A 19074-nucleotide genomic window follows, 5' to 3' on the forward strand; every position below is an offset into this window, starting at 1 on the left:
AATTCACATCTGTGCTCCAATAAAAACTAGAACTTCCACAGGAAAGACTAAGAGAGACCACTGCAAAATATCCCATAATGCTGTGGTAAGGTACTCTACTGAGAGATAGGAGAGTATTTTCAAATCTCTTTTCCACATCAGGCAGAGTGGGGAATTGAACCTCAGTCTTCCACATCCCCAGTGAATTCCCTAACCACTGGGCTAAATATTATAAGTAATTAGCCACTGCTACCACCACCAAAATATTTTTGGTTGGAATTATTTACATCAAATTTGTGAATAGTTTTGAGTCAACCAAACTGCTGTGGTTTTTTTTTTCCCAGGAGATAGATATGTGTGTGTGTGTGTGTGTGTGTGTGTGTGTGTGTGTAATAAACTATTAGTCTGAAAAAATTAACCCAGCCCAACTAACAACACATATAGTTCAGGTACTCCAACACTTTCTAATATAACCCTTTGTTTTGTTTTGTTTTGTTTTTTTCTTTGTCCTCCTACATATGAAATGCACAAAGCCAGAGCTCAAAACAAGACACAGACAAAATACTTCTTGGCTTAGGTGAAGATGTACTGGACTGGGAACCCAGGACATGATGATTTGAGTCTCCCCCCTTCCACTGATCATTGTTAACAACTGTATCCTTCACAGCCCATATTCACTTAGGCCATTACCTTAAGAGGTTAGATGAGTTAACTGATGATCTGAGAGATTGCACGTGATCATTCCTGAAAGATAATTTCTGACAGAGCTGGGAATAGGACCCAGATCTCTCCTATGGAAGATCTAAATCTCACTAATTTAGCCACATTGTCTCTCAATTAGATTAAGCCAAATGTATGTGTTTAGTTATTCTCTCTGTAAAACGGAGCAACTCTTGCACAGCCACCTCAACAAAACACTAAGAAACACAGATGAATGATACAGTCTTTAATTACATGATCAGATGCTATGAGACACTGACTGGGACTGAGGAGAATGGACTCTGTCCCTGATCTGCCACAACTTTCCTATATCATGCTGAATATGTCATTGAGACTAAAGCACTCAGATGTGGATGCTAACTGTTAAGATCTTTACTTGGTTTTGTAATACACACTGTGTTAAAACTATTAAAATAATGATTAAAAAATTATTTACCTGTACAATAACTATTGTTCTTTGAGATGTGTGGTGAACATATACATATTCCACTGTAGGTGTATCTGTGCCCAATGTATTCAAGTTAGAGACTTTTGCCAGCCGTACTGGTGGGTGGCACATGTGCCCCTTCCCACACTTGTGCATGGAGCTGAGGGCATAAAATGACTGTGGCCCTGCTGCCCTCTCCATTCCTTCACAAAGACTCAAAGTAACAGGGAAGCAGAAGGGACATGGAATGTATATGTGCATAACATATCTCAAAGAACAATAGTTAACTGTACAGGTATGTAACCATTTTTGCTCCTCTGAATAGTTGTGCACATACACATTCAACTGTAAGCGACTCAGCAAAAGTTACCCTTGAGGACGGTGGAACTTTAATTATTTGAAGAGAGCCTGCTGCATCACCTTGCCAAAGTTCACTTCAGCTCAGGAAGCTTAACTAAAAGTGTAGTGTCTGGAGAAGGTAGGTGATGACCGTGTTGCTGCTTTGCAAATGTCCACTATAGGTATGTTGTTCAAAAAGGCTGATGAAGTGGAATGAACTCTAGTGGAAAGGTTTCAGAGTTGTAGCTGTGTTAGTCTGTATCAGCAACAACAACGAGGAGTCCTTGTGGCACCTTAGAGACTAACAAATGTATTTGGGCATAAGCTTTCATGGGCTAGAACCCACTTCATCAGATGTATGGAGTGGAAAATACAGGAGCAGGTATAAATACATGAAAAGATGGGAGTTGCCTTACCAAGTGTGAGGTCAGTTGAATGAGACAATTCAATTAACAGTAGGATACCAAGGGAGGAAAAATAACTTTTGTAGTGGTAATGAGAGTGGCCCATTTCAAACAGTTGACAAGAAGTTGTGAGTAACAGTAGGGAGAAATTAGTATGGGGGAAATTAGGTTTAGGTTTTGTAATGACCCAACCACTCCCAGTCTTTATTCAGGCCTAATTTGATGGTGTCCAGTTTGCAAATTAATTCCAGGTCTGAGTTTCACGTTGGAGTCTGTTTTTGAATTTTTTTTGTTGAAGAATTGCCACTTTTAGGTCTAAAGAAAAGAAGTACTTGTGGCACCTTAGAGACTAACAAATTTATTAGAGCATAAGCTTTCGTGAGCTACAGCTCACTTCATCGGATGCATTTGGTGGAAAAAACAGAGAGATTTATATACACACACACAGAGAACATGAAACAATGGGTTTATCATACACACTGTAAGGAGAGTTATCACTTAAGATAAGCCATCACCAACAGCAGGGGGGGGAAGGAGGAAAACCTTTCATGGTGACAAGCAGGTAGGCTAATTCCAGCAGTTAACAAGAATATCAGAGGAACAGTGGGGGGTGGGGTGGGAGGGAGAAATACCATGGGGAAATAGTTTTACTTTGTGTAATGACTCATCCATTCCCAGTCTCTATTCAAGCCTAAGTTAATTGTATCCAGTTTGCAAATTAATTCCAATTCAGCAGTCTCTCGTTGGAGTCTGTTTTTGAAGCTTTTTTGTTGAAGTATAGCCACTCTTAGGTCTGTGATCGAGGTGGGTACTGTAGTTTTAAGAACAAAACCACCAACCCAGGAACCAAACCCTGCAACAGACCAAAGGGCAACACTGCGTACTGTCAGTCTGCATTCCCGACAATGAATCAAGATAATTTTCTGTGTCCTAGATGTATTATTATGTGAAAGAAAGTGTCCTGCAAACTGAGAGCAGCATACCAATCTCCAGGGAAAGAATAACAGATGAGAGGATGACCACCCTGAAATATTATTTTCTTGATGAATTTATTCAGATTTCTCAAATCCAAAACAGGCCTTAGGCCACCTCTTTTTTTTTTTTTTTTTGGAGCCCAGGGTGTAGGGGTGTGTGTGTGGGGAGTAATGGGAACAGAAGCCCTTCCCTTTGTGCTGGTGAGGAACTTCCTCTGTTGCTCCCAATTCCAGAACAGATTATACTTCTTGAAGTAAAACAGCCTTGTGAGATCGGACCCTGAAAAGGGATGGGGTAGGTAGGTTAAGATCTTAAAGTCTTCAGGAGGCGTTGAGGAAGATTCTGGTGTTACAACCTCATCAAGGAAGAAACATGAGGAGCTAGATCTGTGGGTTCCACCCTGTGTTCCTCTTCCTTAGTTAATCCCAATGTTGGGGATGACTGATGGACTGGATCTTCTCTAACAGGAATAGGCGCTTGAGATGCAGACTTTCTTCTGGACCACATTGCAGATGGGTATCTAGAAGCTCTGGGAGAAGTCCAGCATGCCCAGTATGGCAAGGGCTGGTAATCCAATCTCTGTACTACCCACAGTGATGGACACTAAACTGCAATATCCCTATAAGTGTAGTATTCCTGTTCCATCCCACGGGTCTGAGCAGTATCGCTAGAATGTGATCTCTAAGATGATTTAAAAGACCTTGCAGGAGAAATGCGTTGGTCATGCTTCGAATCTGAGGAGAAGATGATGTAGCTCTCTTCAAGAAATGGAGAAGCTGCTCCAGTGGGTGTCAGCAGATGCTTCAGCCCTGGTGAGGCATGCTGCTGCACAGGCAATACTACCAGTGTCAAAGCGGACTCTATTTGTTCAGGTGGAACCTAGAGCAGAGGACGAAATGCTGACTGGTATATGGATTGCACCAATGGGGCCAGCATTACAGATGGTGCCAACAGTGCTGACTGAGCAGACAAGGTGGACAGTGCTGATGTGGATGAAACTGCTGCCATTGATACCAGACAGTGAATTAGGCACAAAAAGGCACAATAAGCCTTTTGTCACAAAGAATGCTTGTGACATCAACATTACTGTAATTGGAGGTAAGTGCTCCACAGACAGCACCTGATAGTGCTCGAGTAGAAGATGATGAAGGTACCTGTCTTGATGGCCCCACTAGAGTTGATAGTGCTACGTCAAACAGTACTGGTAGACGGTGTTTATGACCAGACTTCAATTCAGTAACGAAGGACTTTTAGATGATCTGTCCCATTTGTGGGTCAACATAGAAGACCTAGATGGTCTATCAGCTTCAGATGGCGAAGGAAACTTCCTCTGCTTTGAGGAAGCTGCAGGAGAAGAAGACGACAATCTCTTTTATCCAGATTTTGTTTTTGGGGCCTGAGCAACCAGAGATGCACTCCACATAGAAGAACTCTCCCTTCCTTTGTAGTCAGGGTTAGGCTCTGAAGTGGGGTGCATCGACTTCTCAAGCAAATGAATATTGATAAGGAATTCCTTCAACTTTTTGGTCCTTGCTGGGAAAAAGGTACGTCTGGACATTTGTCCCTAACATGTCTCTCTTCCAAGACAGCTCGAGTACCTATCACTCACAGATGTTACTGCCCTGCAGGTGGCACACTGTTTATGACCTGGGGATCTCTGCATGATAAGAGACATCCAGAGCACAAAGAGTGAACTATCTAACTAATTCTAACTAACCTACAACAGTAAATCTATGAAAAAATATGTACAATATATTTTTTAAAATCCGGCAAGTAAAGAAAATCGAAGCTCAAAACAGGAAGCCCCATCTCTTGACATGGATGGTAAGAAGGGACTGAAAGGGAGGCAACAGCCACAACCCTTTGGAGCACAAAATGGCAGGGGTGCGTGAGCCACCCACTACTACTGCTGGCAAAAGTCTCTGACATATCTCTGACAATGGAATGTATATGTGCACAATGACTCTAAGGAGAATTTAACATTGCAGCAACAGGTGTCTTGGAATTTTTTTTTGTTCTGTATATGTACAGCTTGTATGCTAAAATATTATTGTTCATCAAAGACAATCTTTTCAACACAAAAGAGAATCAAAAGCTTAAATATATTTAAGATGCTAAATGTATGTAAATATTATTCAAAGTCACTGGACACTTGTAATTAAACAACGGATATTTTATACATACCCAGATTTTCTTTTGACAGGAAGTCATCTGAAACCATTGTTTCAAGAGAGCATCTTAACATACTTTTCCTAGAAAAAGATTTTCACACATGTAATACAAATCACTAATGATGCAGAGTTAAAGGACATTTTAAAATATTATATTTATTCATACAACAACATTTTTCTAGATTCTTTTTGACAATAGTTGCTACATATTGATTTGTGAAAAAGACCTGTCTCTCTCATTCATTTCCTGGTAATAATATTTATTATAGGTACAATCCTCTGTTTATCCCGTATTATTAACAGAGTTTTGGTCCCAGGGTTTGGATAAGCAGTAAGAAGAAATGTATTATGAGAAGCAATTTCTATTTATACTCAGAAAAAAATCAAATATAGACACAAAATGAGCCAAATTTCTAAACTCTAACCCAAAAAAATTGTCCAGGCTACATTTAGCTAATATCGATATCTATGTACCTTATTGTACTCACAAAACAGGTACTCCAACATCTAAGTGACCTAATTGTTCCTCCACATAAATAAACTGCTTTTATTATTTGAATCTGCATAATTGCAGGAACAAAAATGAAAGCCTGCTGAAAATCTAGCCAATTATCACTAACAGTAAATTATTTAGCAAGGTAAGTAGCAGTGAATTTGTGAAAGACGATTGAAATCATGCTTAAAAATGTTTCTACGCTCTGAAAAAAACAGTGTTTATATTTCTTCCTTGATGGTCCTCCTGAATTCTCCACTAATGCATCACTCTTGATTTATACATCTCCCCTTCAGGATTTGCTGTTGCAACCCTTCTGGCCACAGAGTGCTAAATGTCTTACGTTCAGCAGTGCTCTTGCACCGACTTGGATATTGTTAGTGAGGACAAGGAGGTGCTCTTCCTTCTCCAGAACCCACATTCTCAGAAACGACAGAATAAGTCTCACATAATAGCATGATATACTAATCACAGTGCTACTAAGTCATTGGAAGTTATTTAATTACACAATAAAAACTTTTAAAAAGAACTACCCAAATCCTACTTTCTTGTTTGTCGAATTCCACTTCTATTTTTCTTGACAACTTGCTTTTTCTGAGCTTTTATCTGAGACACAAAAATAATAAAACTTGGTTTGTGAGTGGTAATATGCTGTAACATTTAATATGCTGTAACATTTTAAAGTAATTTTCTGCTATATATTAGTACATTCTGTAACTACATGAACTTTTACAGGAGACAAATTTAAACTTATAATTACAAATATGACAAATTATTTATCAAAACAGTTTTTAAAAATCCAATAAAACAATTATACCAACTCAAGTAATGTTTTGTAGATCCCTTAAGTGGATTCAGGCTTTCATTATGATACTAAATATTAGTAGACTTCTTCTCTGACTTTTATAGATTGATTTATAAGACAGGTATGTCACATGTTCTAAGCATGTATATATACACAATTTATATTAAAAATATCTTGAACTGTGTAGTGTCAAATATCAGGGGGTAGCCATGTTAGTCTGTATCCACAAAAACAACAAGGAGTCCGGTGGCACCTTAAAGACTAACAGATTTATTTGAGCATAAGCTTTCGTGGGTAAAAACCTCACTTCTTCAGATATGTAGAGTGTATGTTTTGTGTATATGAATATGAAAAAAGAAATGATAGATTAATTCATGCTACAGTTCTCTTGAAAGGATGATTAGACTATCATCTCAAAAAGATTATATATGTTCTTCATCAAGACTCTGTTTGGGTTTTTTTTTAAATACAGGTTAATGATGATAAAAGGAAAGCAAACACTGTGCTCTTTTGGACAGGGCACTGGAGTACAAGTTAGCAGATATGGGTTCTATTGCTGGCTCTGCTACTGACCTGCAAGTAATTTCATTCTCTGTGCCTTTGTTTCCCTTCTGACTTTTCAAATGCTTTCTCTATTTATAAGATAACTCTGGACTGCCTCTCACTATGTGTCTGTACAGTGGTTAGCCCAATGGGCCCTCAGAGATTAGTTGGGGCTTTGGGGCCCTATTGTAATACAAATAATAACATTTTTAATTATTAGAATTTTCTAAATGAGTATATATATTATATATGCAAAATTACTTTTATGCTTTCCATAACTGATAGATAATATAATATTCTAAAACATCAGTACTTCTTAGGGATAATCAGTTTAAGATCCCATATTAAGTAACACAAGTCAAAAGATAACTTTTTATGTAAGTACTGTGCTACTACACTAAATGTAAATACTTTTGGCTTTTACCCATATTTGTATATATATATTCATTCTAACTCTGAAATTATCTCAAATACACTGGTGGTTTACACAGATTTGTTAGCTGGATTCACTTTGGCCCTTGAATTTTGCCTTCATATAAGAAATTATTTGTTAATCTTTTTCCCCAATTAATTTCAGACCTTTATCACTATTAAAATGGGAAATTTGACAAGATTTCCAAAAATGAAAATTTCATCCTTTGTATATTTGTCAGAAGTGATCAAAGAGGAAACTTAACACTCCATCAGACTTTCCTCCTATTGGGAAGTCTGAGGGAGAATTAAGTGAAATGCTGAAAATGAAGTGAGCTGTAGCTCACGAAAGCTTATGCTCTAATAAATTTGTTAGTCTCTAAGGTGCCACAAGTACTCCTTTTCTTTTTGCGAATACAGACTAACACGGCTGCTACTCTGAAAGCTGAAAATACAGTTACTCTGAAAGATGACTGTGTAAAAATACATTCTTACTCAACAGATCTGCTTATTGTGAGTTGTCAGTCATATCTGCTTATTTTAGTGGCTAATAAAGTTTTATTACTTTTCACTCCTGTGACAATTTGAAGAATTATACAGCTTATGAATTCTGGTTGATTTTATGAAATTGCCGTATTACTAAATGCCTCGGTATATGTGCTATCTGCTACCAGGGCTTGTGCCACATTTCTCCCAGACTAGGGACAACAGAGAATCAGTAACCTGAATGGATCCTATTTCAATGGAAGCACTATAGAACAATGGGATGGCTGAAGCCTTGGAGATCCAATTTAACCTAGCTTGTTTTCAGGGAAGAAGGGGACAAGCAGTGGAACTTCCCCAAAAGGGGAATAAAGAGGCTGATGTGCTGTTATAGCCCTTTTAAGACAAAGAGGGATTCAGAGACAGAGAGGAACAAAAGGGACAGCTATATGAGGGAGACAGGTTCTGTTGACTGTTGGACCAGCCAAAATTGAAGGCAGCTGAGTGCAGATAAACTCCCTGATTCAGAGGAGAAGCCTTGAGCTGGTGAAGAACGGCCCAGCAGATAGGACCTGGAATACTGAAAAGACCCTAACCCAATTCCCAAAGAATGCTCAAGAGTGGTAAGGTAACTGAAGCAGGGAATGGCACTTAACGGCATTTATTGCTTTACCTAGATCTGTTTTTCTTTTGTGCTGTCTAAAGTAAAGAATTGATTGTTTTCACAAATCCTTTGCAAAGCCTATGCCTGTTTGTTTCAACTACCACATGTCCCTAAAGAGGTAAACTATAAACAGAAAACCCTCAATAGGGGAGCTCTGGAAAAGGATATGCTTAAGCTACTGGAGTATCTTGTGGAGGTTCAGCACTCGTCTTATGAGCCCAGAGCAGGTATCAGAGAGGCTACGTCCAGGAAGAGTGCCATAGAGGCCAGAGCCAGTGCTGCAGCCTACCCAGAACAAGGGAAGCTTAAAAAATGAGATCCAAACACAGCAACCTGAAGTATCAAAACTGGGAGAACTTGACAAGGGATGTCATATATCCTGTTAGCACTGCAGAACAACACAGCTAAGAGAGCATGAGCTGGATTTTCTTCCTTCTTGCATCATCATCAGAATTGTTTATTAGGTTCTCATCACTCATATCTATTCAATGCCACCAAAGACAATAGTCTTTTATGAGTGCTACTGAGGGAATAATTTGGTCTTCCAAACTTTTCTTTATTGATGATCATAGAAATGACCCAGCCTGACTTTCTGTTCCCGTGTTGAGTTTGAAAGACTGGCTGTTAGAAAAGTGTTTTTCTAAACTTGTGAATTGAGTGCATGCGTGTTAGAAATCTTTTAGATATAAACAAGGAATCTCTCAATGTTATTTTACTGAATCATTTTTCAGAGTAGAACTGACCTTTAAACTGAGTTCTCTGTAAGTACAAATGGTAAGGCTTTGCTGCCCAAACAACAGAATTTTTAAACTATTTTTTTCAAAGCAGGTTTGCTAAAATGATAGTGTGCCAAGAACTTGTTCATTTTTTTAATTATAGAATAGAAGCAGCTACAGTAAATTAAGGTATTTTTTAGTTTTAATTAAATGTTATTAATAAGGAACAGAAATGGAACAGAATGCATCTATAGTTACATGTAGCACATTGCAGGAGACTAAATAAAAAAAATCTCTTGAGCATATATTTTAGATACAATTAATATGAAAAATACTACTTTTGCATAAGTATAATGGATTTCTCTTAAGATGTTCCTTCGTAGTTGCTGCAGTGAGCTATTGCTGTAGCCTTATTTCTCTATTGTATAAAGGTTCAACTTTTAAAATGAGTTTGACAGTAGCATTCTAGTTCCTACTGGATAGTTGTCAAAAAACACCAATGTGGCACAATTCAGCATGATAGGAAGATTCTGCTGTGACTGAAACAGCAACAGTGTTGTACGTTGGGAGTAAAGGACAGATAATGTACAGAATGTAATGTATCTTGCACAGTGCCTACTTGTACTATTACTTTAATGAGCATCAAATTCACATACAATTTAAGCAAACAAAAAATTGCATCACAGATCACTTTATTGCATCACAGATCACTGAGCTTCCCAAAACCCTATGCATAAGGCCTAATATGAACCTGTATTCACACTTGGTCATCAGCTCTAACAACTCTTGTTTTGTGTCTGTTGCTGTAAATTCTGCTCTTACAGAATGATATTATGCGATATATTATGATGTTTGGTCATAGCTGATTTCTAAAATCAATTTACACTAATAAACCTTTATGGCCAAACAGCCAGTCATGAAGATCTGGCCTCTGATTCTTTCCCATCAACAATACAAATTTTCTTTAATCTCACCCATCTTTAAAAAATTTACCTTTGACCCTACTTGTCTCTCCAGCTCCCTTTCATCTGTAAACTCATTGAACATGCTATTAATAATTGCTATCTAGAGTTCTTCTCCAATTCCATCCTAGACCTTCAATCTGACTTCAGCTCTTTGCACTCCATTGAAACTGCCCTAAAATTCTACAATGACCTCTGTCACCAAAGCTCAGAACTGGGGCTCTATCTCATCCTCATTGACCAGTCAGCTTCCTTCAACACCACTAGTCACGCTTTTCTTGCAATCTTGTCCTGCCTTAGCTTCCATAACAATGTCCTCTCCTGGTTCTCCACCTACCACTCTAATTCCTCCTTCAGCTTAGACTTCATTGCCCCTGCTCCAACTCTGGGAGTTCCACAGGGGGCCATCCTTGGTAATCTTTTATTCTCTCAATATACCTTATCTCTGGAGTAATTTCATCCACAAATTCAACTACCATCTCTATGTGGACAATTCACAAATGTACTTCTTTACTTCAGACTTGTCTTCTCCTGTCCAAATTAAAATCTTGCTCTGTCTCTCTGCCATTTCCTTGTGGATGTCTAGCTGTCAGCTCAAACTCAACATGGCTAAAACAGAACGCTTAATCTCTCCTCTCCTGTCCCGCAAGCCATCTCTACTACCTCCTTTCTCAATCACTGCAGACACCACTATAACTCAAGCCCATAACCTGGACATCATCTTCAACTCTTAATTCTCTATAGGACCTCACATCCAGACTATGTCTAAGTCTTGCTGGTTCTAGCTGCACAATACCTCTGAGATAACTCCTTTCCCATCCATCCACACATCCAAATTTTCATCTCACATCTTGATTACTGCATCATTCTTTTCTCTGGCCTTGACAAATGCCCTGATCATATCCATTAAGAATGCTGCTGCGAAGACAATTTTCTCAGTCTGTTGCTTTGACCATGTCACCCCTCTCTTTGCATCCCTCCACTGGCTCCCTCTTCACTATTGTATCAAACAAACTATTTAACTTCATTTTCAAGGTCCTTCACAACCTATCCCCAACCTATCTATTGTCTCTCATTCTGCACTAAGCCCTGGTCTACACTAGGCATTGAGGTAGAATTTAGCAGCGTTAAATCGATGTAACCCTGCACCGGTCCACATGACGAAGCCCTTTTTTTCGACTTAAAGGGCTCTTAAAATCGATTTCTTTACTCCACCCCCGACAAGTAAATTTGCGCTGAAATTGGTTTTGCTGGGTCGAATTAGGGGTACTGTGGATGCAATTAGATGGTATTGGCCTCCGGGAGCTATCCCAGAGTGCTCCATTGTGACCGCTCTGGACAGCACTCTCAACTCAGATGCACTGACCATGTAGACAGGAAAAGGCCCGTGAACTTTTGAATTTCAATTTCCTGTTTGGCCAGTGTGGCAAGCTGCAGGTGACCATGCAGAGCTCATCAGCAGAGGTGATCATGATGGAGTCCCGGAATCGCAAAAGAGCTCCAGCATGGACCGAACGGGAGATATGGAATCTGATCGCTGTATGGAGAGAGAAATCTGTGCTATCAGAACTACGTTCCAGTTTTCAAAATGCCAAAACATTTGTGAAAATCTCCCAGGGCATGAAGGACAGAGGCCATAACAGGGACCCGAAGCAGTGCCGTGTGAAACTTAAGGAGCTGAGGCAAGCCTACCAGAAAACCAGAGAGGTGAACGGCCGCTCCGGGTCAGAGCCCCAAACATGCCACTTCTATGATGAGCTGCATGCCATTTTAGGGGGTTCAGCCCCCCCTACCCCAGCCGTGTTGTTTGACTCCTTCAATGGAGATGCAGGCAACATGGAAGCAGGTTTTGGGGACGAGGAAGACTACAATGAGGAGGCTGTAGATAGCTCACAGCAAACAAGCAGAGAAACCGGTTTTCCCGACAGCCAGGAACTGTTTCTCACCCTGGACCTGCAGCCAGTACCCCCCAAACCCACCCAAGGCTGCCTCCCGGACTCACCAGGCGGAGAAGGGACCTCTGGTGAGTGTACCTTTTAAAATACTATAAAAGGTTTAAAAGCCAGCATGTTTAATGATTAATTTGCTCTGGCATTCATGGCTCTCCTGGATATACTCCCAAAGCCTTTGCAAAAGGTTTCTGGGGAGGGCAGCCTTATTCCATCCACCATGGTAGGACACTTTACCACTCCAGGCCAGTAGCACGTACTTGGGAATCATTGTAGAACAAAGCATTGCAGTGTATGTTTGCTGGTGTTCAAACAACATCCGTTCTTTATCTCTCTGCGTTATCCTCAGGAGAGTGATATCATTCATGGTCACCTGGTTGAAATAGGGTGCTTTTCTTAAGGGGACATTCAGAGGTGCCCGTTCCTGCTGGGCTGTTTGCCTGTGGCTTAACAGAAATGTTCCCCTCTGTTAGCCACGCGGGGGGGGAGGGAGGCAAAATGCGACCTTGTAACGAAAGCACATGTGCTATGTATGTAATGTTAACAGAAAGGTTTACCGTGAAAGAGTGTACCTATTGTTCTATAAAATGTGTCTTTTCAAATACCACTGTCCCTTTTTTTTTTTCCTCCACCAGCTGCATGTGTTTCAAGGATCACAGGATCTTCTCCTTCCCAGAGGCTAGCGAAGATTAGAACGCGAAAAAAACGCACTCGCGATGAAATGTTCTCTGAGCTCATGCTGTCCTCCCACACTGACAGAGCACAGACGAATGCATGGAGGCAGACAATGTCAGAATGCAGGAAAGCACAAAATGACCGGGAGGACAGGTGGCAGACTGAAGAGAGTAAGTGGCGGGCTGAAGAGAGGGCTAAAGCTGAAAGGTGGCGGCAGCATGATAAGAGGAGGCAGGATTCAATGCTGAGGCTGCTGGAGGATCAAACTAATATGATCTAGCGTATGGTTGAGCTGCAGGAAAGGCAGCAGGAGCACAGATGGCCGCTACAGCCCCTGTGTAACCAACCGCCCTCCTCCCCAAGTTCCATAGCCTCCTCACCCAGATGCCCAAGAATGCGGTGAGGGGGCCTCTGGCCACCCAGCCACTCCATCCCAGAGGATTGGCCAAGTAACAGAAGGCTGGCATTCAATAAGTTTTAAACTTTTAAAGTGCTGTGTGGCCTTGTCCTTCCCTCCTCCACCACCCCTCCTGGGCTACCTTGGTAATTATCCCCCTATTTGTGTGATGAATTAATAAAGAATGCATGAATGTGAAGCAACAATTACTTTATTGCCTCTGCAAGTGGTGATCGAAGGGAGGTGGGGAGGGTGGTTAGCTTACAGGGAAGTAGAGTGAACCAAGGGGCGGGGGATTTCATCAAGGAGAAACAAACAGAACTTTCACACCGTAGCCTGGCCAGTCATGAAACTGGTTTTCAAAGCTTCTCTGATGCACACCGCACCCTCCTGTGCTCTTCTAACTGCCCTGGTGTCTGGTTGTGCGTAACCAGCAGCCAGGGGATTTGCCTCATCTTCCCATACCGCCATAAATGTCTCCCCCTTACTCTCACAGATATTGTGGAGTGCATAGCAAGCAGTAATAACAGTGGGAATATTGGTTTCGCTGAGGTCTATCCGAGTCAGTAAACTGCGCCAGTGCGCTTTTAACGGTCCAAATGCACATTCTACCACCATTCTGCACTTGCTCAGTCTGTAGTTGAACAGCTCCTGACTACTCTCTAGACTACCTATGTATGACTTCATGAGCCATGGCATTAAGGGGTAGGCTGGGTCCCCAAGGATAACTATAGGCATTTCAACATCCCCAACAGTTATTTTCTGGTCTGGAAAGAAAGTCCCTTCCTGCAGCTTTTGAAACAGACCAGAGTTCCTGAAGATGCAAGCATCATGTACCTTTCCCGGCCATCCCACGTTGATGTTGGTGAAATGTCCCTTGTGATCCACCAGTGCTTGCAGCACTATTTAAAAGCACCCCTTGTGGTTTATGTACTCGCTGGCTTGGGTTTCGTCTATGGCCCCATCACAGTTAGGGAATCCCATTGCAGCAAAGCCATCTACTATGACCTGCACATTTCCCAGGGTCACTACCCTTGATATCAGCAGATCTTTGATTGCGTTGACTACTTGCATCACAGCAGCCCCCACAGTAGATTTGCCCACTCCAAATTGATTCCCGACTGACCGGTAGCTGTCTGGCATTGCAAGTTTCCACAGGGCTATTGCCACTCGCTTCTCAATGGTGAGGGCTGCTCTCATCTTGGTATTCTTGTGCCTCAGGGCAGGGGAAAGCAAGTCACAAAGTTCCATGAAAGTGCCCTTACACATGCGAAAGTTTCGGAGCCACTGGGAATCATCCCAGACCTGCAACACTATGCGGTCCCACCAGTCTGTGCTTGTTTCCCGATCCCAGAATCGGCATTCCACCGCATGAACCTGCCCCATTAGCCCACATGATGCCCACATTGGCAGGGCCCGTGCTTTGAGAGAAGTCTGTGTCCATGTACTCATCACTCTCGTCACTGCGCTGATGTCGCCTACTCTCCCGGTTTTGCTTTGCCAGGTTCTGGTGCTGCATATACTGCTGGATAATGCGTGTGGTGTTTAGTGTGCTCCAAATTGCCAAAGTGATCTGAGCGGGCTCCATGCTTGCCGTGGTATGGCGTCTGCACAGAAAAAAGGCATGGAACGATTGTCTGCTGTTGCCCTGATGGAGGGAGGGGCGACTGATGACATGGCTTACAGGGTTGGCTTACAAGGAATTAAAATCAACAAAGGGGGTGGCTTTGAGAGAAACTGAATGGCCGCCTCAAGGATAGAATTCAAAACCTCAAGGATAGAACTCAAAACTGGGTTTAGCAGGCCGTCGATTTCACAGAGGGAGGGAGGAGAAAATGAATACAAAACAAATCTGGTCTATTTCTTGTTTTGAGCCACTTCATCTATCTTTGTACATCTAACTGGCAGCAGACTGTGCAGTACGACCGCTAGCCATCGTCACCTCCTGGGTGCTCGGCAGAAGACGGTGCAGTATGACTACTGGCCATCGTCTTCTGCTAGCTGCAAATTAAAAGACAGTGCACTGCCGGTAGAACTCAATTGCCATGAGACGAAACAAGGGAAATGACCTGGCTGAGTCATTCCCATGTTTTCCCAGGCGCCCTGTTAAAAGAGCACCCAGGACTACGTCAACGATGGCTACCAGTCATACTGCACTGTCTGCTGCCAAAAGGCAATAAACTGCTGCTGTGTAGCAATGCAGTGCCATGTCCACCAGCACCCAGGAGACTTACGGTGACGGTTAGCTGACCGGACTCCATGCTTGCCGTGGTACGGCGTTTGCACAGGTAACTCAAGAAAAAAGGTGCAAAACGATTGTCTGCCCTTGCTTTTACAGAGGGAGGGAGGGAACGGGGGCCTGACGATATGTACCCAGAACCATCCGCGACAATCTTTTAGCCCCATCAGGCTCTGGGATTTCTACCCAGAATTCTACCCAGAATGGGTGGTGGAGTCTGCGGGAACTGTGGGATAGCTACCCACAGTGCAAAGCTCCGGAAGTCGACTGTTGCTTCGGTACTGTGGACACAGTCCACCGACTACATGCACTTAGAGCATTTGTGTGGGGACACACACACTCGACTGTATAAAAACGCTTTCTACAAAACCGACTTCTATAAATTCGACCTAATTTCGTAGTGTAGACATACCCTAAGAGGTCAACTTTCACCTCTAATTGACCCATGATGCTACCCTGTACCACCTACTTGTTAAATACTCAAATAATGACCTTCATGCTTTCTCCCATGCTGCTTCTCACACTTCAGAGGAACTCCCCATAAACATCCACAAAACTAACTCATTATCTTTCTTCAAAATTCTCCACAGTCAAGATGCTTACAAAAAAAATAAGGGTAAGGGTGCTGGTATGCTGAGACCACTTCCTATCTTGCTGACCAAAACTGTCTCATTGTTTCCTTGTACTCTCTCATCCGTCTATATTGATCTGTGGTCTCTTGTCATAGACTTATCTTGTAAGGTCTTTGGGACAGGGTCTGTCTTTTTGTTGGGTTTGTACAACACCTAGCACAACAGAGTCCTGGTCCATGATTAGAGCTATGATAATACAAATTAAATAACATTTATAATATTTCTACATAAGTAAGCTACTGAATAATATACATAAGGAGAACTCCACTGTTGCCTTATTATGGGCCTCCATTTCCTTCTGAACTCATGACTGGCTTCTGCAGTGGAATTCTACAACATTACACTACATTAAAAATAAACATTTCCTGTATCAGTTATCTGTGAGTCTGAAATTATTTAATTCAGAAACTTCACTGAACTCTTAAGTTTCTTCTTCTTATCTAGTTCTGAAAATCACTTCTATCAGAACTGCATTATATGGTGGGGAGGTTTGGTTTTTTTCAGTCTTTATTCAGGGTGTTTTGTCCTATTTTAATGGACTCCACTTGATAATCTAAACTATCCACCTTTGATGTTAAAATTTCTATTTTCATTTCTATCAATGAAATAGAAAATTTTAATTAATCCATCTTGTGTTAAAAGTTAAAAGTCTCCAAGGAGGCAATTTATTGATCCATCTGACAAAAACTTGTCAGGAACACAAATACCATAGTTGCAATTGTGGTATAAATACATAGACAAAAATTATTTCAGTGTTTTTAGTAATGGTGGTAGTGACGAGAATGTTGATGGAGCTTGAAATGCAGACCCTGAGTCACCAGCTTTGACAAGCTTTCATTTTTAGTCCTACGTTTATTCAAGGTATATCACTTTATGAAATCAAGTCAGTATAAAAGTATTATTTGTCCTCTAGGCCAAGAGTTCTCTAAGTTGGAACCCGGCTAGCTCAATCCCCTGGTTCTTGATATTCTGCATAATGACAAGGAATGCTACCATGGTAAAGTGATTAGAAGTTCTGTTATTTTCAAGAGAAAGTGTTCCCAAACATGAGATCCTATGTAAATCTTTTTATTTAGATTTTTTTCAATAAATGTGTTAATTTAAAATTGTTCACCATGGCATACAAAGCACTAGAAGAAAAAACAGAAAGATAAAAAGAATGAGGAAAGGAAAATGATTTGCTGCTGTACTTCTAGATGCCAAGTGTACACTACGTATAGCTTCCAAAAAAACAGAACCCAGACCCACAACACCAAAAGTCTATAAGAGGCTGGAAAAGAAGCATCCAGCTCTGAAGGCAGTGCTGCCATCAAAAGCAGCACAGAAGTAAGGGGAAAGTCATCACAGCCTGAAATATTTTCAAATGGGGGCCCAGCAAAAAAAGTTTGAGAACCCCTACTGTAAATTGACCCAGGAAGTGTGTGTGTGTGGGGGGGAGAAACAAAACCCAGTTTGTTCCCTGGTTTTTGATTAATTCAAGGAAACTTAGACAGTCAATCCAACTCTTCAGATGGTTAAACAATACATTTACTAAAGTTTTTATTCTCCAGGAACATGCAGTTTTCCCTAGATAACTGTGCTCTCCAGGACTTATAAAACTAGAATTGTTTAGGCCTAAAGGAATTGTGTTCTCATTTTATCAAAGTAGCCATTTCTAAGGTCTGTTTCCTTTTATTTACTATTTTCTCCAATTATTAAATATAGCCAGACAACCTTCCCTTCAGGTTTGGCACTTCTGCCAGCACTTGTAGGGTAGAGCAGATCTGAGCACCTGCCTTCCAGGAAGACCATTAATCCCTTCCTAGCCTAACCAGTAAAAGGTTTTATACGCTCCATTTCTCCAAGTAAATGGGCTGTGTACGAAGACAAATGTGCTCAAAAATGAGAGTGAGAAACGGAAATGTTAGCCTCAAAAAGCAACTGGAATGCATACGACAAGATATGAGGGGGAAGGGTGCACAACATCCCGTTCCCTTTTTCTATGGTTTGAGACAGTCCTACCAGCCACTTCCCTGCCACTCTCCAGAATTGCCCACAGTCCCCACAAAACTTGGCTCCACAAAAAGTCCAATATCTCCCTGTACTGTCCAGTGATTGCGTTCCCACATGCAGTAGAAATGCCGCATTTTGGCTCTTATGTTTCCACAACCAGGAAATCAAGTGGTTGGCTCTAGTATTTTTACAAATATCACACTACCTTTATTATCTTCAAGAAAGATATCCTAGTGCAGAAAAAAGGAAGTGACTTATTTGAAGACGGAATGAATGAGGGATTGACTCAAGCTCTAGTTATGTTGTCTAAAAGAAAGGACTGTTTAATTAACTGTTTCCATAGTCTTGGTATTATAAAACATAATTAGTAAAATAAATTAATTTTTTCTACTTTCTAACCACTGGATTGTGTTATGCCTTTTTCTGGTAAACTACAGAGCCATCTCTTCCCCCTGTACATACTTATCAATCTCCTTTTAACTTTCTCTTGGATATACTAAATAAATTGAGCTTTTAAAATCTCTCATTACAAGACATGTTTTCCAGACCTCAAGGCATTCTTGAAGATTTTTTCTGAGCCCTTTACAATATTTCAAGATCTTTTCTGAGGGTGGAAACCAGAACTGGACACTGTATGCTGCTAATGCCATCTATAGAGGTAGTATCACCTCCCTATTAGAAGGTCCGCACAGATCTAGAACCCAGACCTGCAGAAATACTAGGCATCTGACCTCTCCTGCCTGCCACCCAGCAGCAGCAGCTGTAATCCATTTGTTCTCCACTTCCCATGACCCAGTGTGGACCCAAACCTTGGGTAGCTCCACATGATCTGTGGAGGGTTTGACAGACAGTAGCGTCACGGCTCCTGATTGGCTCCCTGCCCTATATAAACTCAAGAGGCATTCCCGTGTCAGAGAAAAAGTGTCCAGGAAACAGTGTGAATTTCCTGTAACTGCCATCACTGTTCTTGAATGCTTGGCTTTGACCTTGACTTGACTTGAACTTTGCCTCTTGACTTGGATCCTGAAACTTGACTAGGACTCCGACCCTGGCCTGGAACCTATGAACTCCTCTGCTACTCCCAGCCTCAGGTGTGGC

General features: G+C 41.3%; 1 protein-coding gene across 1 annotated transcript in view; it reads right to left on the reverse strand.

Annotated features, from left to right (window-relative positions):
- Positions 1–19074, reverse strand: part of ZCWPW2 (zinc finger CW-type and PWWP domain containing 2) — a 124918-nt gene that overhangs the window by 27455 nt on the left and 78389 nt on the right. The window contains 2 exon segments of the mRNA XM_043509000.1: positions 5029–5096; positions 6053–6114. Coding sequence (XP_043364935.1) covers positions 5029–5096; positions 6053–6114 — 130 coding nt within the window.

The sequence above is a fragment of the Dermochelys coriacea genome, chromosome 2 (assembly GCF_009764565.3).
Source record: "Dermochelys coriacea isolate rDerCor1 chromosome 2, rDerCor1.pri.v4, whole genome shotgun sequence".
NCBI classification, from domain to species: Eukaryota; Metazoa; Chordata; order Testudines; family Dermochelyidae; genus Dermochelys; species Dermochelys coriacea.